At 36.7% G+C, this 23,989-nt stretch overlaps 1 protein-coding gene across 1 annotated transcript; it reads left to right on the forward strand.

Moving 5' to 3' along the window:
- The first annotated feature begins 12,647 nt into the window (after positions 1-12,647).
- On the forward strand, positions 12,648-22,319 carry LOC148876030 (Optic atrophy 3 protein (OPA3)). Its single transcript, XM_088965924.1, has 4 exons — positions 12,648-13,015; positions 17,994-18,128; positions 19,219-19,305; positions 21,998-22,319. The coding sequence occupies exons 1-4, from the start codon at positions 12,887-12,889 to the stop codon at positions 22,157-22,159; spliced, it is 513 nt and encodes a 170-aa protein (XP_088822050.1). The 5' UTR covers positions 12,648-12,886; the 3' UTR covers positions 22,160-22,319.
- The last annotated feature ends 1,670 nt before the right edge of the window (positions 22,320-23,989 follow it).

Here is a 23,989-nt window from a genome sequence, read left to right on the forward strand (position 1 = left end):
GTTCTGGTAGGATAAGCATCCAAATCCTGAAACTAGTTTGGGTGGGGGTCGGATCAAAGAATTTGGAACTAGACCATACTCAATAACAAATTTGATGTGGTTGATTTGAGGTTTCTTCCATTCATTTCCAAGTATAATTGACTTGTTTGCACACCCTTAGTTGACGAACAACCCCTAAAAGCAAGTAGGTATAATTGACTTGATTGGTGTCGGCTCCCAATTTTTGCTCAGTCTATCGCCTGAGCCTCTAATCCACCTTAAACACCCGATCATACCATTCCGACCTCTTTGAAACACCCCAAAACCCAGAAAACCCAAATGTCACCCCGAGAGCCCTTTGATCCACCGTAAACATGCCCGATACCTATTTGATGGTCCCCAATCAACCCTCACTTACACCTCAACCATTAGATCAGACATAACCATCAGGCCCGAAACATTACGAAACACCTACCCAATAAATTTGAACTCAAGATTCCTTCGTTAACCTATCCATCAAACAAATATTCCATTTTGACCATTCTCGCACCCACAACTCATATCCACTTGATCCAAATGCTTCTAAACCAATAAAACTTTTCGAATCACCCCAGAATACCAAAAGACCCCTACATATGAAATTTCATCCCAAAATACCTTCATTTACCCTCGATCACACAAAGATTTCATTTCGATGCTCCAAATTGACCAGATTCCAAATCTGCTCAATCTGGGCCCAATTGGATCAATTTGATTCTACCAATAATCTCAAACTACCAAAAAACCTCACCTAGAGAAATTGCACCCAAAACTGCCTTTATTTTATCCTTCATCACACAGATTCTATTTCGAGCCTTAGATTAACCGAATCGAACCCTTTCCAGATCTGCCCAATCCGGGACCAATCGGGCCAATCTGACCCCACCAATCGACACAGAATGTCCAATTTTCCCTATCCCATGAAATTTCATTCAAAACTACCCTGGCTTGCCTCTTCATCCAAAAAGATTTTGTTTCGACCAATCTTACTAGCCCTCACGGTTTGTGGGCAGACCAATCTCGACCCTTCAATTTCTAACCTAGAATCTTATCCATCCATCCCCAATCCCGGTTTGACCTCCCTTAGACCTAGTTTGACCAACCTTTTCCTAAATTACAAAATCACCCTCGATTTTAATAAAATTATAAAAACACTCCCTGGCGCCATTTAAAAGAGACGGACTCCTCCATGTTTGCCCTAAAGTGGAGAAAGGGGAAGAGAGGACTGTTCATCATCTTCAAACTTCGAACCTAAACCAGAGGGGCAGCGACTAGAGATTCGTTTCCCTCCGATTCTTTCTGCCTTCTTATTCTCAGATCCTTCTCTTGTGCTCTCCACCTCCCTCATTATCTTCTCTCTCGCTGGTGAGCCACTGTTCACCTTCTCCTCAGTCGAAAACAGGGGAGTTGCAGCAGCGATTTTCTCCCCTTCATTTCCACTCGAATACACTGGAAACCCTACCGTTTAGTCACCAGTTAGCCCCTTCAACCCATGTCGCTTTTCTATCATCTGGTCACCAATTAGCCCCCTCCCCTTAACTTCATCCTCACCGCTGGCGGAGCAAAGCCTGCAGTAGCAGCAACGGTAAGCTTAAAAGTGAATCACTTGAGGCATCATCTTCACATCGTTCTCCCGATTACAATCAACATGTTCTGTTACCGTCTGAAAGCAAATCCACCAAAACGACTTGAGATTCCCCCGTAGCAGCGATTGATTCCAGGAAGACATATAGTAAATCTCGTCATTCTCTCCCACCGTTTTTTATCTTTTAGTTCTATTTTTCGTCATTGTCTTTGTCTGATATTTGAATTGATTGCGAGTTGGGTTGAGTGAGGTTCGACGGAGCTGGTAATCGGCTTCGTTGAACCAGATCTCGTAGGTTTCAGTTCTAGTTATGGGTTTTTTTTTTTTTCGTTTTTTGATTTATTGCTATTTTTTTATCACTGATTTATTTTGCTGATAATTTCTTTCATGGTGGAACTGTGGTATGACGATAGTGGATTACTCAGTCTATCTGCCTTTTTTTTTCCCCTCTCGGTTTATCTATTTATTTGAATTGGGGTCAGATAGGGGGATGAGATAGGGGTGCCTTCCCATAATACCATATCAGAGATAAAAGAGGAGAGGGTAGAGGGTATTTGATCTTTTGTAGAATAGAAGAGTGAAGAGGGATCAGGTCCGTGAAAACAGGGTATACTTAAAATGAACAAACACCAATATCCGGTTTTTGCAGTTTAGAAGAGTGAAGAGGGATTAGGTTGGTGAAAATAGAGCATACTTGAAGTAAAGTAATGGTAATAACATGAAATTAAAAAGAAAAAAAATAATAATAATAATAAAAGAGAAAACAAAAAACTATAACCGTAGGTTTAGTTAAGGGAAATAAGCTTTAAAAAATATAATAATAAAAAATAAATAAATAAATAAATAAAAAGAAAATATTAAAAAATATATAAAAATATGAAAGATGCAAAGAAAGCAAAAAATATATTTAAGGAGGTTTCTCTTGTGATGTTTCGCTTCTCATTTGTTTTGCTTATTATGCTTTTTATCAATTGAATAATTGCTTATTTGTGTCTAATCCCTTCCCCCTCGCATCCGAGTCTTACCCGGACTAGTTGAATCGATGCCTTGGGTTTTGGAGTCACTATTAAATTGAACACGTTTTTTTATGTTGGTCTCGGAGGTCTCATCACCTCCAATTCTGTATTTGATGGGTGGCGGCTCCATTTCCAGCCCAAGTGGCAAGTGAGCTATTTTTTTACGCTCACAATTGGTCAATTACATGAAAAACACAAATGCACACATCTTGAAAAATAGTTTTTTTTTTCTCTTATTAAATCCAGTTTTCAACTTGTCCCATATTGGAAAATTACTAAACTTGTTTTAAGCTTTTAAAGAGGAGTTTATTTACACTCTTTAGAAATATAAGAGTAGAGTATGGAGGCTTGCTACTATACAATGTGTGCATGCGTGTGTATGGCGCAATGAGGCGCATTTTGCTTGCACTCGTATGGCCCGCGTAAGGCTACTTTGACTTTTGGTGTGAGGCTAACCATTGATGATTTTAACAATCACGATCCGATGGGGTGTAATCAAGAGGCACTATTCAAAGTTAACAATCATTAACTGCTAACTACATCTTAACAGTCACAATGTTTGAAATTGTGACTGTTCAAAGAGCATTTTCTAAACTAGCACCTTCCTCTTCTCCATAACTCTTCAAAAACTATTTAAGGAATGTGAATCAAGCAATTGAACACAAGATTTTCAAAAATCACTTTTGTCTCTCTCAATTCGATCTACTACTATCTCATAGAAGGTTTTGTTGAAGATTCTTCAACTTTGTTGGTTGTAGATTCTCACCCAAGGTTTTGTTGTATCTTGGGAACGAATTTGCCTATAACCCAACAACAAACTAGTAAAACTGAGTGGGGGTAAATAATATTATAAAGACAGTGTCTTCAAACATACTTTGGAGTGTTTCTCCTTCAAGTTTTTGTGACCCCAATTCCCAATAATTTTAGAATGTTATTCTACAATGGAGGCGAAAGCAAGCATGATTTCGATCGAGATGATGAACCAAGACCTTGTTCGATTTGATCAGTTCGGTTGAGCAAATTTAGTCGATGGCAAGACAAAGATGATCTTTCTAACTACACTAAAATTGTACTATTTCTTGGATTCGAATTTACAACTACTTCTTGAACCCATTGACAATGACACAGAAAAGCTAAAAAATGAAAGAGTAAAACGAAAAGAGGATTCACTTTTGTGCGAAGGATATATATTGAATGCCTTATCAAACCGGCTCTATAACTTCTACAATGAATTCTTATCTCTAAAAGAAATCTGGAATGCCTTGGAATTTAATTACAAAGTGCAAGAAGCAGATACAGATAAGTATCTTATCACAAAATATTTTGGTTTTACTATGAACAACCATAAGCCCATACTGGAGAAAGTTCACGAACTACAAGTGATAATCAATAGAATTCAATCCCTTGACATCATCCAAGTGGGAGCAATAATTGTCAAATTTCCACCCTCTTGGAAGGATTATAAGAACAAGCTTCTGCACAAGACAGAATAACTTACATTGGAGAAAATTCAGCAATACCTTCGTATTAAATAATAGTCTTGGATTAGAGATAGAAGAGATAAGACTTTAGCTGGTATGTCGAAACTTAAGGTAAACTTTGGAAAATTGATCGAAAAAGACTAATCCTGCATTACAAGTAAAGAAGAATGACGAAAATTTTAAGAAGAGAAACAATAACAAATGATCCTACTATGTTTGTGGAAAGAAGGGCCACTATGATCGAATTTGCCGACATCTGAAAAGTGAAACCAAGTTCACAAATATGGTGGAAGACAATCTAGTGGCCATGATCACTAAAATGAATATGGCATAATCAACTTCTGGATGGTGGTTTGATTCAGGCCCCATAGTCCATATCTGCAAAGACAAGTCCTTGTTCAAAACGTATGAAGAAGTGACAGATGGCCATGAGGTACAAATGAGAAACCAAATATGTGCCAAAGTTGTTGGAAGAGGCAACATGGAATTGAACTTTACATCCAAAAAAATACTAATTCTCCCGAATGTTCTCCATGTTCCTAACATTAGAAAGAACTTAGTCTTAGAATATCTTGTATGTAAGAGGAGATTCAAAGGTGTCTTTGAATTCAACAAATTAATCCTGTCTAAAAATGATATATTTGTTGGAAAGGGATATGGTTGTAATGGTATGTTCAAATTGAGTATCAATGAAAGAAAATGTTCTACTTATATTATTGATTATTTTTTTTATGGCATGATAGATAAGTAGATTTGAATTTTAGATCCATAAAGAACATAAATAAGCTTGGTTTAATTACTTATAGTAACGAATTAAATGACAAATGTGAAATATGTGTAAAATCTAAAATGGCCAAAAAACATTTCCCAAGTGTTGAGAGATTCTCAATTTTTAGATCTAATTCATTTTGACATTTGTGAACTTAATGGTGTATTAATTAGAAGAGGTAAGAAATATCTCATAACTTTTATTGATGATTTTTCAAGATACACCTAAGTTTACCTTATGAGAATTAAGGATGAAACTTTTGACATATTTAAACAATACAAAATTGAAGTTGAAAATCAATTAGAAAAGAAAATTAAAATATTCAGAAATGATAGGGGTGTTGAGTACTTTAAAAATGAGTTTAATTCATTTTCTAAAGAATTTGAAATAATACATTAATGCTCCGCTCCCTATACCCTCAAAAGAATGGCTTTATCAAAAGGAAAAACAAAACTATTACAGAAATGATAAACTGTATGCTGATGAAAGCCAATGTATTCTTAAACATATGGGGGAAACACTCCTAACAACCACCATTTATATAATAAGATTGTTTCTAGAGTTAATAATAAGTGTCCATATGAATTATGGACAGGAAGAAAGTCTAACTTAGTATATCTAAAAGCGTGGGAGTGTTTAACATATTACAGAGTTCTAGACCATAAAAGAACCAAGTTATGACTCAGAGCAGAAATAATTATGTTCGCTGGATATGCAGAACATAGCAAGGCCTATAGGCTTCTAAATTTGGAGTCCAACATAATAATTGAAACTAGAGATGCGGAATTCTTTGATAATAAACTATGCTCTGAATCCACAGGAAATAGCAGAGAATCAGTAAGAGAAACCTAGATCTCAATACCTATTGGTAATAATGAGACTGAAAGAAGAAATGACACAACTATAACATCTACAGTAGAACCCAGAAAGTCAAAGACAAAGAACAAAAAAACACTTTGATTATGATTTTATCTCTACTAAGTCAATTGTGTTATTGGTTGAGGCTGGTAGATAAAATGTTTTAAATAAGACACTCATTGTATTAAACATTGAAAATAATCCAAAAACCTACAATGAGATCGTAACATCTAGAGATGTTGCCTTTTGGAAAGAAACTATAAATGATGAAATGGATTTGAAATGTCAAATAACACATAGATACTAGTACATTTGCCTTTGAGATCAAAATCAATCAAATGTAAATAGGTGCTTAGAAGAAAATACAACACTACTGAAATTGTACAAACTTTTAAGGCTAGATTAGTAGCCAAAGGATTCAGTCGAAAGGAAATGATTGACTAGTTTGACACATATGTGCCAGTGGCCAAAACAACTTCTATTAGAACACTTATAGCACTAGCATTCATTTATCACTTATCTATTTATCAAACGGATGTTAAAACTACTTTTTTAAATAGTGATTTAAATGAAGAAGTCTACATGGAAGAGCTAGAGGGATTTTTCCTTAGAAATGGGAAAAAATAAACTAATTAAATCATTGTATGATTTAAAACAAGCACCTAAACAATGGCATGATAAATTTGATTATTGCATTCTAGCTTTTGGTTTTAAGCATAATAGTATTGATAGATACATTTACTCAAAGTTTATTGAAAATTATGGTGTGATTGTATGTCTTCATATTGATAACATGCTTATTGTGGGTACTAATATGATTATCATAAACGAAACAAAAAAGGGCAAATTTCTTAAACTCCCCTTACTATTTAGCTAATTGACTAACTATACCGCTACTATTTAATTATTGTCTTACGCTACCCTTATTGTTCCGAATAATTACCATGACCTTTAAATCATAACGGAAGGGATGAAAATGCTCATTTTACTCTTAAGTAATTTTTTCTCTCCCGAAAACAAGGATGAGCTTTTGATGAGTGTGAACACCCAAAAATAAATCAAATGAAAGTTGTATTCTGTTTCAATCTCAGGAATCTGATCTCAGATGTTACATGAGATTAATCTCTTCCTGTTTTCCCATTTTCAGAGGCAAAGTTCCGATTTTTCAAACTTTTAAGTGGCTCGAGAATTAATCTTTGTCTTATCAAGCTTCAACCTACGAAATTAGAACATATAAAATAAAAAGATGGTTCAGATTAAGTGAATGAATGTGAAAAGCTATTAATTTGATAAATCTCCAATGGATTCCTAAGGAAATAAATCTCAACGAGAACTACGGAAAAGATTTGTAGATAAATACATATTTTTCATCTGATCTTGTTTATTTACTATGAGAAGTTTGAATTCTCAAAGGAGCTTCAGAACCATTATAGATCCATGAGTGAGATGGAGATCTTTGAAGGCTGGGCTGAGAGATCAAAATCACGCAATAACATTATTTCAGCGAACGAGAGTCGGAAGAAAGCAAAACTTCATGTAGACTATGGTTGCTAGCATTTTGAACCAGATCATAGTGACGTAGCGTAGAAACCGAAAAGGGGTCTGATCTTAGTGAACAACTCAGGTCCAATACAATAACACGCTTTCTTTCATTAGGGTCCTCTACTTCCTTTGAATTTTATAGAAGATACGTTGGCTTTCTGTTCTACCAATCGACATTAAAGTAATGGAGACAAGCTCGAATTTTGGAATTTGAGCATATGGAGGGCTTTTCTCGCTGGTTTCTATATGAACAATGGGCAAGTAGCAAGTAATGCCAGAATTTTGCCCATTCTCACATGGGACGGAATTCATGGAAAAAATCAAAGGTAATAAGAATTAATTTAAGGGCCCTACTACTGGAATGGTGGTAGGTGGCTGATGGTGAGGGCAAGTAAGGTTTGTAGGAGCAAAGGTTGCAAAAAATGGGCGACAGAAAGAGCCCAAAGAGCTGTTGGTCGGGGGCAGGGAAAATACCAAAAAATGACCAAACAACATTTATCTCTCTATCTCTGTTCTTCGGCTTCGACACAAGGTGACCAGGGAAAATGTGGGTTCTTAGACGTATGAAGCTTAGAGAATGAAATTCTCGTTAATGGGGTTTGAGGGTGTTGGGTATTCAAGCCAGCAATGGTTGTCGTCGAACGATCGGAAGCAATAATGGAAACCAACATCATTACTCCTTCATTCTTTGAGGATGAACCTAGCAAGATCGTCGCCATTGCCGAATCCAACAATTGCAAGATGAGTTTGCTCTCTTCTATGATGGAAAACATTGGAGAGGTTTTCTAAGCAACAACAAGAATGTTGTAGCTTCTCCTGTCCCCGTCAAGGAAATTGAAATCCTCGTTTCTCACCGTTGGATTGTTCCTAAACGTCACACAAACACATCCTCCCTAGCAAGTGGATGAGGACAGGGAAGAAGAAAGACCTGATGGAGTTGGGATCGAAACCGGCGCAAGCGTGGTAAGCTTCTCCTCCCCAAAATGAACGTCTTGGATTAATGGGTTCGTTGTCTGAGTTGGTGGAGACCCATAGAAAAATGGGGGCGACGAGGTCGCCTAAGCTGCATATTTATTTTTTATCTTCTGCTAGGTGCTCTGTGATTGAGTCGATGAGTTGTTGTAGGGCTTAAATACCCTAGTTGGATTTTTTGAGGTTTGATCGAGTCGTTGATGGCATGATTCAAGAGGTCGAGTCTATGAGATTTGGAGCAAATGACTTGGAAGAAGAGAGAGAGAGAGAGAGAGAGAGAGAGAGAGAGAGAGAGAGAGAGAGAGAGAGAGAGAGGTGTAGGGGGGGCTATCATTGACGGTTAAGGACCGAGCTAGTTTGGTTTGCCACTGGTGAAAGGAAAAAGAGGAAAAGGGTAAAGTTGGGTTTAAAAATATATATCACGTGTGTATAAGTTTTGATAGAATATTAACGGACCTTAACAGTAAAGATGAAGCTAATTAATTATCATAAACAGTAGGGGTACCGTTAGACAATAGTTAAACAGTAAGGGTATACTTAGTTAATTTCGCAAACAATAGAGGTAGTTTAAGAAATTTACCCAATAAAAAACTACTTATCCTCTATCTTCAAGATAAAAGATTTAGGAGAAGTAGATACCATCTTGGAAATAAAAGTTAGAAAGCATAGTAGGGGTTATGCATTAAGCCAATCACATTATATTGAGAGAATACTTGAGAAATTTAAGCATTTAGGGTTTAAAGAATATAGCACACCATATGACTCTAGTATAAAACTAGTAGAAAATTCTGGTAGAGCAATTGCACAATTTGAGTATGGTAGTGCAGTAGGAAGTCTGATGTATGCTATGCTTTGTGCTAAACCCAATATTGCATTTGCAGTAAGTAAACGTAGTCGGTTTACAAGTAATCCCGGTGCAGAGCATTGTAAGGTAATTGGGAGAGTTCTTGGATACTTCAAAAGGACATTGGAACTTAGCCTATTCTACTGCGGTTATCTAGTTGTACAAGAAGGGTATGCTGATTTGAGTTGGATTACTGGTAATTGAGATAATGAGTCCACCTCTGGATGGATTTTCATCCTTGGTGGGGGTGCAATCTCTTAGGCATCCAAGAGACAAGCTTGTATCTCACTCGACCATGGAATCCGAATTCATAACCTTAACAACTGTTGGAAAAGAGTCTGAACGGATTAAGAATTTATTATTAGATATAAAACGTTGGCCTAGTCCTATGCCTCAAATTTCTATTTACTGTGATACTAAAGCAACTCTATCGAGAACTTATAATGGTATTTACAATGGTAAGTCTCAAACATATAAATATGAGACATGAATTTGTTAAGCAACTGATTTAAGATGGAGTAATCACTACAACTTATGCGAAGTCAAGTAAAAGCTTGGCTGATCCTTTTACCAAAGGTTTGCCCAAAGAATTGGTAAAATGACAAATAAAGAAATGTGATTAAAACCCTTTACTTAGTCACTAATAATAGTTATCCGACCTGAACTAAAAACATCAGTATTAGGTTTAATGGGTAACAACAAGTTACTGCGATGTGATTGTTAGCACTAACATTAAGAAACTTCCTATCGCAACATAAATAATGTTGTTTGTTATGGCAAGAGATTGAGCTAACCTTTTAATGAAGTTCTGAAATATGTCAAGTAATGGACCAATTAGTGGAACTTCACCTATGTGAACATAGAAGTGGTGTCTCTTCTCATGAGAACTTGAGTTTTCTCTCGGGATTATTCATGAAATTAGGAAAGAATAGGAAAGAAGCACATGGCCATAACAGTGTTGAGCAAAATTTGAAATTCTTGTAGAAACATGACATTTTATGCGTATGAGTATCTCTTGTTTGTCTTAAGAGTAATTGGTTTAAGGTCTTACGACCAATAACTTTGACAAAACTCTGAGATATTTGTACTAATAGAAGGTTTAAGTTATAAAACATCTTTTGTATGCATAACTATGTCATAACAGTTTTGATTAGCGAGACCTATGTAATTGATCAATTAAAGTGTGGGATTGTTGGATTTTAATTTCATTAAATATTAAAACCAGTTTTCAATTTGTCCCACATTGGAAAATTATTAAACTTGTTTTAAGTTTTTAAAGATGAGCTTATTTACACTCCTTAAAAATATAAGAGTAGAGTATGTAGGCTTGCTACTGCACAACGTGCACATGTGTGTGTCTGTGTGCGGCACAATGAGGCACTTTAGAGGTGCACTTTGCTCACACTCGCGTGGTCCGCGTAAGGCGACTTTGACTTTTGGTGCGAGGCTAACAGTTGATGATTTCAATAGTCACGATCCGATCGAGTGTGATCAAGAAACACTATTCAAATTTAACGGTCGTTAACTGTTAATTACCTTTTAACAATCACAATGTTTGAAATTGTGACTGTTCAAAGAGTCTTTTTTGAACCAGCATCTTTCTCTTTTCCATAATTCTTCAAAAACTATTTAAGGAATGTGAATCAAGCAATTGAACATAGGGTTTTCAAAAATCACTCTTGTTTCTCTCAGTTCGATATGCTATTATCTCATAGAAGATTTCTTCGAAAATTCTTCAACTTTGCTGGTTGCAGATTCTCACCCAAAGCTCTATTATACCCTGGAAACGAATTTGCTTGTAATCCAACAGCAAACTCAATAAAACTGAATGGAGGCAAATAACGTTCTAAAGACAATGTCTTCAAACACGCTTCAGAGCGCTTCTCCTCTAAGTTTTCGTAACCCCAATTCCCAACACCCCCTATCTAAACCAACTCAGAGAATTGGCCTTGGTTGTCATTGGTAGAACCAACCTTGGTGGACTTGGCATTGGAACCAAATTTGCCTTAAAATAAATTACAAAATACTTTGAAGACATGTATTTGAACCTAAGCACTCATAGCTATAAAGACCACGATCTCACTTGACCATTGAGCCACTTAAGTGATTTGATAATTTTTCTTCAATTTAATATTTGAATATGTATAATAAATAATATGAAAGATAATATTTATAAATTTTCAATTTTAATGATAAGTTTTAAACTATATATTAATATGTTATGATAATTTATAAATTAAATTATTCAAAATAATCAACAAAGATAATATATTCGATTCTATCTTGGAACTAAACCAAAGTGACCTCCTCACCCCTACTAATTAATAAGGCCTCCTAATGGTTGTATTGGAGACTTGGGATCAAATCCAACTAACACCAAGGCTGGGGGCTTTATGGGTTTGGAGTAGGGATATTGATGGGTTGGGTTAAATGGTAAACCCACCTTGACTCGACCCTCGGGTTAGGGTTTTGATTATTTGACCTGAGTTGGGTTTGGGTTTTGGCTGACCCATTCCGCTGGATCATGATACCCTGCATCTATACCAAGTATTCTTGCAATTTTTTGACTCCTAACTTTATAGGCTTTAAAGTTTATAATTTATTTACATGTTGATTTTGATTTTTATGGAAAAATTAACACCTTAGGATCTATAAAACAATTTCCTAATTTAAATTAATGTATTTTAAGTTTTCAAAATGTGTTTAAAAACATATTTGAAATTATACAGGGTGAGTCGGGTTGGAATCAGGCTAAACCTATAGGATTGGGTAGGGTTCGGGAATTATGTATTTTTAGCCGGGTTATGTCGGGTCAGGGTTGAGGGAGACCCATACCAAACCCGACCCGTTGATATCCATAGTTTGGAGGATGGGTTATCCCATGTTGTCCAGCCCCATGGAGCTTAGAATCTTCAGCCGGCACTCCCAAATCCCAAACGGGCCCTGTATGATCACGTGATACAGCGAAGGCGGGTGGCAAACTCTGAAGTCGACCTCCCATTTTATCGCATCCGAAAGCATTTATATTCTTATTCTTTTTATCTCTTATGCTGTCATGGGTTGCACACCATGCTGTTCAGGGTTATACGGGCGGAATTTCCTTATGCTGTCATGGGTTGCACATCATGCTGTTTAGGGTTATACGGGTGGAATTTCCGTGACGATAAAAGTAAAGGGTGCAAAAAAGGACAAAAGAAGGGGAGGAAAGGTTCAAAGTATCGATACGATACGAGTTTCGGTCGTATCGTATCGGTACTTAGAAACGGCCGAAATTTTATATTATTTTTAGTTTTTTTTTACATTTTGGCTTTTTGAATAATTTTTAACATGTTTTTTATTATTAAAAAAAATTAGGGGTTCGAAACATCTCGAAACAGGCATTTCGGACCGTATCTTTTTCAAAAGATACGATACGATACGCCCGTATACTTTGAACCGTCAGGAAGCTGAGTGGGCTGACCAATGGATACACAGTGAAAGAGCAGTGGAGGAAGGAGGAGATGCTCCCACTAACTAACGCCGTAACGCGAACCTTCTTCCCGTTTCCTATTTATATATTCTTCTTATTACTTTCACATGGTCAAAGGCAAAGCAACTTGCCCAAAAGCAGCTTCCCAAGCAGTCGTAATGCGTTCTTCCTTTCTGCTCACGCGCCTGCCTTTCTCGTCAAGCAACTCGTCTCCAAAACCCCAAGTTCGCACAATTGTCTCTCCTTTCGTGCCATCCATTTAACCTGTCTTCAGACATTCTTCTATATACCAATTCGAAGCTCGACGCATTACAATATATAATACAGGAGATATGATCCTCCCTGTTGTGAAGCTTGGAACGCTAGTCTTGAAGACTGTCTGTAAACCCATAGCGACTAGGCTCAAGAAAGAGGCCGGCTTACACCCCAGGTTCCGCCAGTTGATCATCAACTTTGCTCAGGTTCGCTTTGATTTCTTCACCCCCCACTCCCCTTTTCTGTTTGCTTCTTTCACATTTGTGGTTGAGATCTGTTTTAAGTTTTAACCTATTTAATATTTGTACGTCGTTTCTTGTTAATTCTTGACTGGTATTTTGTTTGACTTTTATGAATGTGGGTATTAACTTCTGGAGGGATTCTGTTGGGTGATTTAGTCCATTTTACTTGCCCATTTTTGTTTTTCCCTTTTCCTTGTTGAGCTGTTATTGATATGGATGCGGCATCTTCTGAATTGATTGGAGCAGTAGCTCTTTAACTCTAAAATACTAAGTTTGAATGTTTTTCTTCAGGAAAGTTATGGAACTCTGGAATATGGAGAGATTAAAGATCAGGAATCTCATTTATATATTTCGTTCTATTTATATGCAATTTTCTTCAACCTGTTTCTAATGTTTATGTGAAAAAATGGTTTCTATGGCTTTCTATTTCATTGATTTGTAATTTGCATGGGCTTATTATGTAACCTAAGAATTTATTGGATATCATGTTGAGACAAGATTCTTCAGAAAAAGATGAAAGGTGTCTAGAAGAACAGAAATTTATTAAGGACTAAGGCTGAGTTGAGTTGAGTTATAACAATAAAGAGCGTGATGTTCTTGTAGTACCAGTTGCTGAGAGCGGATGAAATGCTGTGCCATCTTACAAAAACATGCTCCACATGTGCACGCTTTTAAATATTGAGAGCTGCTTGTGAGACTTAAGCCGTAGGCAGTTGGGCCTTGGAGGTCTTGGTACCTTGCTTCATGCCTCCATGTTTATAAACATTGAGAGATGCTACAGTAATATAAAAAGAAAAAAAAAATTACATGTGTGATATATCAAATCATGGGTATGCTCATGGTTGTCAAGGCACCAAGGCAAAGCTAGGTGACAGGAGAGCACCTAGATGCCTAGGTGATGGATTAAAAGACACTAAATACTAGGCAAGGTTAAAAGTATTGATACACCCGATATGCATGAACAGGCATATCAGGTGCTTCAATACATAAAAAAACACATTTTCTTTAGTTTTTTTTTTTTTTTTTTCAAAATTGGTCAGAGGGTCAGTCTTAGGCCTGCCTACACCCTGAAAATGCCCAAATTTCCCAAACCCCCTTTATTTCCTGTATTGGAACCCCAATAATCTTCATTATAACAATTAGCAATAATCTTCATTATTATAAACTTCATATCAAAACATAGAAAATCCACATATTCACAAGAAGAAGAAGAAACAGAACCCCCTTTTTGCCCTAGAAAAAAGGGGGAAGGTTGTGGAAAACTTAGAAAATGAAAAGAATATTATCCTAGAAAAAGGAAAGGAAATTGACTCAAGATTAAAAGTGGCAGGCTGGGATTAGTGTGCAAGTTAGATATAGAGAAGGCCTACGACCACGTGGAATGGGGATTTTTGGAAGAGATGCAAAGATTGATGGGCTTCGGGGAGAGATGGAGGGGATGGATGTATGGATGCATGTTGTCAGCTTCCTTTTCAATATTGATTAATGGAGTGTCAACTGAATTCTTCCAAGCTTCCAGAGGGTTGAGGCAAGGGGATCCAATCTCCCCCTTGCTGTTTGTAATAGTAGTGGAAGCATTAAACCTCTTGATGAAGGGAGTCTAAAGGGGTTGGATAGAAGGTTTTAAAGTAGGAGCAGAAGGCCCATGTATCTCTCACCTTCAATATGCGGACGACACATTAATATTTTTAGATTCTTCAGCAATCCAAATCTTGAACCTAAGAGCCATCCTTGCCAAATTTGAGATGTTGACTGGGTTGAAAGTGAACCTAGAAAAAAGCTCTTTGATTGGGGTGGGAGATATAAATAGGGAGGAGATGGAGCAACTTGCAGTGGTATTGGGCTGTAAGGTTGGAGAACTTCCATTCCAATATCTTGGGCTTCCAGTGGGGTCTAGTACAACAGAGGGTAATATATGGAAGCCCCTTGTAGAGAGAGTTGAGAGGAGATTAGACAGATGGAAAGCTAAATATCTCTCCTTGGGAGGTAAAATTACACTTATAAGAAGTATTCTCTTGTCTGCCAACATACTATCTCTCATCGCTGAAGGTTCCTAAGGACGTGGCTGTGAAAATTGAGAAGATTCAGAGGAATTTTCTTTGGGAAGGGTTGGGGGGTTCCAAAAAGTTCCACCTGGTCAAGTAGGAAAAGGTGTGCAGATTAAAGGAAGGGGGGGGGGTTAGGACTGAGAAGGATAAAACCTTTTAACAAGGCACTATTAGGGAAATGGTTGATCAAAAAAAGATTTGGACAAGAAAGGGAGAGAGAAGCCTTATGGAGGAGGCTGATAGTTGGTAAATATGGAGTAGCAAGGTTTGGGTGGGAACCAAGAGAAGTAAGGAGCTCTTATGGTGTAAGCATCTGGAAAGGGATTATGAGATTTAATCAGGAGTTCAGGGGTCAGGTCAGTTTCAATGTGGGGGATGGGTCAAGGGTGAGGTTTTGGGAAGATGAATGGCTTGGGATAGGGAAACTCTGTGAGGTCTATCCAAGGTTATACAGGCTGTCTGAGCAGCAAATCACAATCAATCAGTGCTATGATTGGAGAGGGAAGCAGCTGATTTGGTCTCCAAAGTTTAGGAGGCCTTTATTTGATCATGAAGTTGAAGAATGTATTCTGCTGCTGGAGAAATTAGAAGGCACAAGTATCTCTAGGAGCACAGGAGATGGTCTTTGGTGGAAAGAGTGCAAAGAAGGAAGATTCTCAGTGAAGTCGTTCTACAAGGCAATAACAAGAGAAAGTGCGGAGACAGGACAGATAAAAGGTGTATGGGGTAATCCAGTACCCCCTAGGATTAATGCTTTTGCTTGGTTGGTAGCACATGACAGCATTCTTATTACAGATGGCAAGCTTCTGTTTCTTATGCAACTTGGAGGAGGAAACAGTTCTGCACCTGTTCTTTTCTTGTAGTGCAGAAAATTTCATTTGGAAGTTTTTCTCTTTTCTGTTTGGGTTCAGTGCCTTTCAACCTCTATCCCCAGCAGAAATCCTCTCCAAATGGCCAAAATTCAGAGGAAGCAAGAAAGCTAGAATCATGTGGAGCTGCCTTCCATTTGCAGTTTGCTGGGCTATATGGAATGAGAGGAACAGAAGGATCTTCAAAGATAAGGCAAAGTCCATTGATCACTTGGTAGCTGTAGTGAGCAATCTGATTTCAGGTTGGGTGCTACAGCTCCCAGAGTTCAACACAGTGAACAAAGCTGATTTGTTAGAAAACTTTTGGAGCACTCTTGAGTTACAGCTCTGTAATGGAGATTTATTTTCAGTTTGAGTGATGTACCTTTGCTCGGTTTGTCAACTTGACAACCAAAAGTTCTTGTACTGTACCTCTTTTTCAATTTAATGAAAATTTTCTATTGATATTTAAAAAAAAAAGCACTAAAACAGGTGTGTTAGGTTGGGCAGTCATGAAAAATGGCCTGAAATGAGTGTGACAGAAATGCGAATGCTAAGATGGATGAGCGGGAAAGCTAGAAAGGAAGGGATCAGGAATGAGGTTATCCGTAGGAACCTAGGAATAGCCCCAAATCCAATAGGTGATAAAATGAATGAAAGTAGATTAAGATGGTTTGGTCATGTGCATAAAAGACTATCAACAACACCAATTGGAAGAAGTAATTCGTTACAAGTTGAAGGGGATAGAAGGACTAGGGGTAGACCAGAATGACATGAGTAGTAGTAAGAAATGATTTAAGCACTAATAGTTTAACGGTGGATATGACTTTAAATAGAACAGATTGGCAAAACAGGATTCATGTAGCTGACCTCATATAGTTGGGTAAGGCATGGATGATGATGATGATGATGAACATTGTCTGTTGTAATATTATAATTTCAAAATAAAAAATATGAAAAATATTGTAAGTCACCTCGTACAAAAACAATTAGGAGCTGGGGCGAGGTGACCCCTCCTAGGCACTTAGACTAGGCATCTCCCAAGCACCTGCTTAGTAATTTCCTTGACAGCTATGGTTATGCCAAACTAAATATTCTTTGTTTTTGTAGTGGTTTACTGGTTTTAAGTGGTCTCCATGATATCTTCAACTAAGTTTTCATTGTCTTACATGATTGATGATTATATTCACTTAGGCTGCTGTGTTTGGAAACGATGCAAATGGAGTGTAAATCCCGGTTCAGGGTAAATTTGCACTCTGGTTCACTTTTGCCTGTGTTTGGCAACATTACATTTATGCATTGACAAATGACAGACCAATGCATATTTACATTGATAATAAGATGTAAAAGTACATCAATAAAAAAGAAGTAAATTTGCATTCAAGTGGGCTTTTGATATATATATATATATATGAACCGCTGTAACGAATTACTTCTTATTTTTATCGTTGTAACGAATTACTTCTACATATTTGCATTCACACTTATTTGCATCGTTTCAAAATGCAGCCTTAGGAAGCTGTTTCCGTTTGCATCTTAACATCCATTCACATCAAAGAATGTCAAGATTGTGCTTCCTCAATTTGAAAACATTTCTTTTATCTAACCAAGTAACATGAACAATCCACATCAGATACAGATCTCTTTGATAGACATGTCAGCAAACTCCAATTTTGTATACTTGTAGAATTGAAATGATCCTATTCCGACCTTGTAATTTTTCTTGAATGAAGTAAAGATCCTCATTTTTAGGCCATATAACCAAAGTTATTTGAGCAGAACCTTTTAATGTGTAGATTAGATTTGGTAATAGGTGATGATGCTTATGTTTACATCTGTATTTTGTTTCTTCCTTTTATTAGTGGCCACATTGTTAGTGATTGTTTTGTCTTCTCTATTTATCTATAGTTGCACACACTCTGCTACTTGCATCCTTTGTTAAAACATGTTATCTCAAGTGTTACCTTTGGATACCAATGGTTGTCTTGAAAATTGATCTTTGAGATTTGTAATATATGCCTTTCTTAATGCTTCTGCTATTATTAGGCAAACCATCGGTTTACAACAACCATGCAGAGACGCATTTATGGTCATGCAACTGATGTTGAGATCCGCCCTCTAAACGAAGAAAAAGCTGTTCAAGCTTCTGCTGATCTTCTTGGAGAGCTCTTTGTGTTCACGGTATACTTCAACGTTAATGTAATATGATACATGAAACCACAAATATGTAGTGAACTGCAGACTTGTATTTTTTGCTTGATACATAGCAGTCATTGCTTGGTGCCATGGTATAACCTTGTGCTGACAAGCATGATAATGTGAGTTTGAGGCTGAGAGTGGCTAACTGGCTACTTTGTGCAAAAAAATGCCAAAGGTTAGGTCCATATCCTGTTTGCTCCCCCCAAGGCCATGGATAGCTAAGACCAACATCAGGTAATGACATTATTTTTTAATACTAGGGATGCAACTTGGATTAGCCCAACCTGAGCCCGGACAGAACCAATCCAAAATTTTTCTTTTTTTTTTTTTTGATAAATACAATCCTAAATTTTTCATGTGCTGGTCTTGGTTTTCCACTCCTTGTGCTGGGCCTGGGCCTAGAACCTTTGGCCTGAGCTCAGCTGCATCTCAGCCAAACCCAACTTAGACTGACCTAGTCCAAGTATGTTAAAGATTAGCACAGGTTGGATTTGTGTTGGACATATTGGGCTTGACCTCAGGCTTGGGCCTCTAGGCCCAACCTTAACCTGGTCCAGCCCTCCCAAGTTGCATCCCTATTTCATACATGCTATCATGTACATACATGTATTTTTGTGCTTATAGAACATAAATGGTTCTATTCGCGGTGAGTTAGACTTTGGCTGTGCAGTGTATTTGTTGGTAGGTATATGTTCTATTTTATGTTGTGAAGATGTATTTATCAAATACATAAAAAAAATAAAAAAATAAAAACTGAATGCCAGCATTGGATGCAGTTGTTTCCCATTTTTCTCGTCCATGGGCCAACTCACTTGAAGGATCATAATCACCTTACTCTGAGTCCACCATGTAATGATTGAATTTGATCTGTTTTATGATCTAACTCTAGTAATTTATTATGTTTGTGCTGGATAGCAGATAGCCAGAGACTCTAGCACAGACTTAAATAGCATTGCATACAGTTCAATCCTTCTCAACCTAGGAGATACCTTTCTTCTTCATGCTTCTTAAAACTGGTTTATAATTGTATAATAGATTAATGTTCCACTACTAAATGCCTTCATTTATTTAGGTTGCTGGGGCTGCCCTAATCTTTGAGGTGCAAAGAAGTTCTAGATCTGAAGCTAGGAAGGAGGAATTACGCAGGCAAGAACTAGAGGTAACAATTAATGTATCAAAGTATGCCTTTGCTGTAGGATACTAAATTCTTGAACATATTCTTTTTCTCTTTAATGCATATCTCTATTCCATGGAAAGAGTTTTGACAACCTTCATAAAACATTTAAGGCAAAGGAAGTCTCAAATTTAATTGTTGTAAAGATTTATGCCTATACTTACTGGGTGGTTACCCTGAATTGGATTTCAGGGATCTTGGGCAGTTTTCTTACAAAAACTGATAGTATGGAGATTGTCTTCACATAATATTATGCATTTCTAACTGAGACGTCATCATCTCTTTTTTCTGTGAATCACTTATTTTGGTTCCATTTCTTCTTTCTTGAACAGTAGCCTTTTATTTAAAAATTTATTTTTCCTTAAATCATTTTTTCAGGTATAATCAAATACCAGTTCCAAAATTTTATCAGCTTTGATAAATGTCACTCTATTGATTCTTGTAGATGTCTTTCTTCTTGTCTATGAACTAAACCATTTTCTGTTTCCTCTCAATTAAAAATTTATTTTTCCTTAAATCATTTTTTCAGGTATAATCAAATACCAGTTCCAAAATTTTATCAGCTTTGATAAATGTCACTCTATTGATTCTTGTAGATGTCTTTCTTCTTGTCTTTGAACTAAACCATTTTCTGTTTCCTCTCAACTATAGCCTTTTGAATATATTCTGATTCTTTGATGCCAAACAATTTCTCAAGGTCTTGATTTTCTAAACTCATCTGATGTGGAGGTGAAATAACTAATTTTTGAAGTCTTAGCCTAGTTAATTGTTTGAGCCTGCAAAGTGATATTTTGGTTTCATTAGCTATCCAGCATTTATCAAAAAGCACCAACTGATTGAACTTCAACCTAGTGCAAAAATGAAAAGCTGCTGAAGACTACTTTCCACAGTATCTTTGATCTTTTCTTTTTGATAAACTAAAATCATGCGCAAAGACTTAAATTTTGGCATTATTTTAAAGAGTATTTGACCTATTATGCAATGAGTCTGAGTAAGATGCAATCTGAGACTTAAAGTCAAAACATGGAAAATATACAAACCTTCCAAGCTAATTTCTATTTTGGGGTTATTTACTAGAATCTCATAGTTTTAGGATTTATTTTCATAAGAATTATTTTAATCAATGTTTTAAAAGGTGTGGAGACACACACACATCCTCCTCCCCCTCTTCTTAAGGAGGCTTATGTCTTCCTTGTGCTCGGGAGGCTTACACCTCTTGCATTCTGAACTACCTCATGCCCCCAGGTAGTAGGACGCCTCATTTAATGTCTCCGTACTATAAAACTTTGATTTCTTTCTTTCCTTTTTTTATTTATTAAAACATTGATTTTGAAATTCTATTGTTAGAAAGTTCCTTCAAGAGTTTATCATGTTGTAGAGTCTTCTCATATATCATTATGGTGTTTAGACTATTTACAAGTCTTTAGATTGGTATGGATGAGGGTGATAAAAGTCTAACAAGTGGAGTTTATCTTGGTTGTCTTGTGTTAAAATTGAAGAAATGCAAGGCGGTGTTAATCTTTTTCTTTTCTTTTTTTATTTCTTAACTCTTAAGTGGTTCTCCTCAATTCAGTTTAATCATTAATTTGGTTTCAAGAAACTATCTGGTGTAAAAAAAAGGTGATTACCACATGTGTGGTGTGAATTTCACTAAATTCTATCCCTTTTTTACTCATATTTCTTTTCTGCAGTGTCTTAATGTATGAGAAATATGAGTAAAATAGCTACTGACAAAAATAACAAATCTAAGGCCTAATTTCTATAGATATTTCTTTAGAGTTCACATCCGTTTGGTTCGTAGTTGGAATCAGAATGGAAATCAAAATCCTCTGGAATCGGAATCAGAATGGTCCATTCCCATAGTCTGTTTGGTTCAGACAGGAATGGGAATGGGAATTAAAATCAGCAGGAATGGGATTTCATTCCCAAGGGAGGGGCAGGGAATGGCCATTCCTTCAAATGGGGGAATGCCATTCCAGCAGGAATGGGAATGGGATTCCGATTCCGTCTCCAGCAGGAATGGGAATGGGATTCCGATTCCGTCCAACCAAACGGTTGGAATTGGAATAGCCCGTTCCGATTCCGATTCCAGACCCCTATTCCAGCAAGCCAAACGAACCCTGAATCTTTAGCTATATTGCATTCTTTTCTTGGTTAAGATTTCCCAGTTCATTGAATTGGTATGGTTATGCAGTTACATGTCTAATTTACATGTATAAATATCATCTTAAATAAACAAAATGTATCATCACAACTTTTTTTTGGGTAAACAAAACTTCCATATCATTCATAAAAGGGCATTACAAAGTGCATAAGCCTTGGCTAAGGCTAAAAATAAAAGGAAAGGAAAAAAACATTCCCTAGCCAAGATGGTGGACTTCCAGTATTATTCCATATTGCCTTAGTTCGAGCTTTTAATGCAAGCTCATGCACTATTACAGTATATTTTCTATTACATAGATTATATTACAAAACTCAAAATAATGGTTACCCCTTTAGTGAAGGTTTTAAGAAATAATGTTTAGACATGGGCTTGGAATCTCTTTTTCTTCTTTATATCTTTTTAGACTCTAGTGATCATATTAATTAAATAATCGTTACTCCTTTTGTGAGGAAGAAAAATCCTTCTTGTAATATGTTACCATTTATCGGTGACCATTTTTTTTTCACTTTTCAGGCAATGAAGCAAAGAGATGAAGAGTTGGCCAAGGAAATAGAGCATCTTAAGCACACACTTGAAGAGATTGAACAGCTTGCCAAGGGACGAGGTCTCTCTGGTATTCTAAATTTCAGACATTTTCATGCTGCTGAAGATGGAAAATTTGCAAAATCCACATAACATAATAACACTTGTGATATTTGTTCTAAGAAGGAAAGCTTTCAATTATTTTTTTCGCCTTGAGTTGACCTCGGCTGTTTGGATTTTTTTTTCCCTCTTGTCAACCTCATTTGTAAAGGGTACATACCAAATTCGAGCTAATAAAAATTGCTTTTCCTTCTTTTCTTGATCTCTCATAATTTAGGGAGAACTTAACTTCAAGTATCTGTGGAAATGGGTTTGGAATTGGAATTGTTTTCTTCAGATGCAGGTTGAGTTGCTTTCCTTATAGCATGAATAACAATCGGTATCTGCTGCTTGCACAGCTCTGTACTACAGAATAGTTAACCAACTGTGATCGAACATGTCAGTGTTCCGTACACATGGAGCCCACATGCCAGCGTAAGGAACACTTGCATGTTCACTTGTGATTGCTTGCATAGCATGCGATACACTGGTGCGAGCAGCAGAAGATCAAAGCTCGGGACAAACTTGGATTAGGTGAACATTATGGCTGTTCAACGGGCTGTGTAACCTAGCAAGGTGCCAGTCAGCTAATTGGTAAGGTCTCCTGCTGGTCATGGTGGAGACTTAGGCTGCGTTTGGAAACGATGCAAATGGAGTGTAAATCCCAGATCAGGGTAAATTTGCACTTTGGTTCACTTTTGCCTGCGTTTGGTAACATTATATTTATGCATTGACAAATAACAGACTAATGCATATTTACATTGATAATAAGATGTAAAAGTGCATCAGAAGTAAATTTGCATTCAAGTGGGCTTTTGATAAAAAAAAAAGCATATACTTTATTAAAATTCATGTTTGCATCCATTACAACTAAAAGTCTGTTTGGTAAGAAGATAAATTTCAGTGCAAAACTAATCCAACTTTACAATTTATATGAACCCTTTTGCACTCTATTTATTTGCATCGTTTCCAAATGCAGCCTTATGATCAAATCCCTCCTGCACTTAAGTTGGGTATGGGCTACCGCCATTGTGTAGCCCTCTCAATTGATACCCCCAAAAAAAGGCTGTGAAACCTAAGAGTTGTAGGCCCCATTTATTTCAAAGGATTAAAATATGTGAAAAAAAACAATTGAATTGAATGAATGAACTTGATCCTATGTTCACAGGAGGCTGGGCCAGACCGGGCTTTATCTCTTTATTAACAGAATGTCTAGGCCCAAACATGCAAAGTCTCTTTCTGATGATACCGTAGGGTAGAGAAAGCCTCCCAGTTGTATATAGACTCTTTGTTTTTAATGGATGTTTAATTTAAAAGTCTGATTTGGACAGATATATTAATTATATATTATATGTTTTATTATTTATAATATTATTAGATTGGGTTTATTTAAGAAAGCCCGAGTCTTGCCTGAAAATTAGTTAAATTTGGTGCGGAGCCTGAATCCAAACCCACAGGCCTAAAATTTTATCGTCCGGTTACACAGCCCATTAACAAGTCTGTCCATGAATTATGCATCTGAGGCATGTAAGAGTGAAAAAAATAAAGCGTACGTATAAGTGAGAACTGCTTTCCATGAACATCAAGATTACTTGAAAAGCAACAGCTCCGGGAGTCCCGTCTCAAATGAATGATATAATAGCCATCTCAATTTAGAGGTAGAATTAGCTGAACGCTTTAATTGTTTTGCAGGTTGTCCAACCAATAATAATATTCCACATTGGTCATAAAATACATGGGGCCTACCATCATTCAATTTCTCAGTGTGGGTCCTATATACTTTATCACTGGTATGGAACATTATCAGATTTCCTCACTTTACTATACAAACTCTCTCAATCCATCCATCGAAGTACCTGAATTTAATTTTGGATAAATTTCTTA

The sequence above is a fragment of the Nelumbo lutea genome, chromosome 1 (assembly GCF_056320005.1).
Source record: "Nelumbo lutea isolate HS-2025 chromosome 1, American lotus-T2T, whole genome shotgun sequence".
NCBI classification, from domain to species: domain Eukaryota; kingdom Viridiplantae; phylum Streptophyta; class Magnoliopsida; order Proteales; family Nelumbonaceae; genus Nelumbo; species Nelumbo lutea.

Bases quoted from the DNA above. Each gene is read 5' to 3' on its own strand.
- LOC148876030 (XM_088965924.1), top strand. From the start codon at position 12,887: ATGATCCTCCCTGTTGTGAAGCTTGGAACGCTAGTCTTGAAGACTGTC. The intron at 13,016-17,993 runs GTTCGCTTTGAT...TGCTATTATTAG, and splicing joins TGATCATCAACTTTGCTCAG to GCAAACCATCGGTTTACAAC. The intron at 19,306-21,997 runs GTAACAATTAAT...TTCACTTTTCAG, and splicing joins TACGCAGGCAAGAACTAGAG to GCAATGAAGCAAAGAGATGA.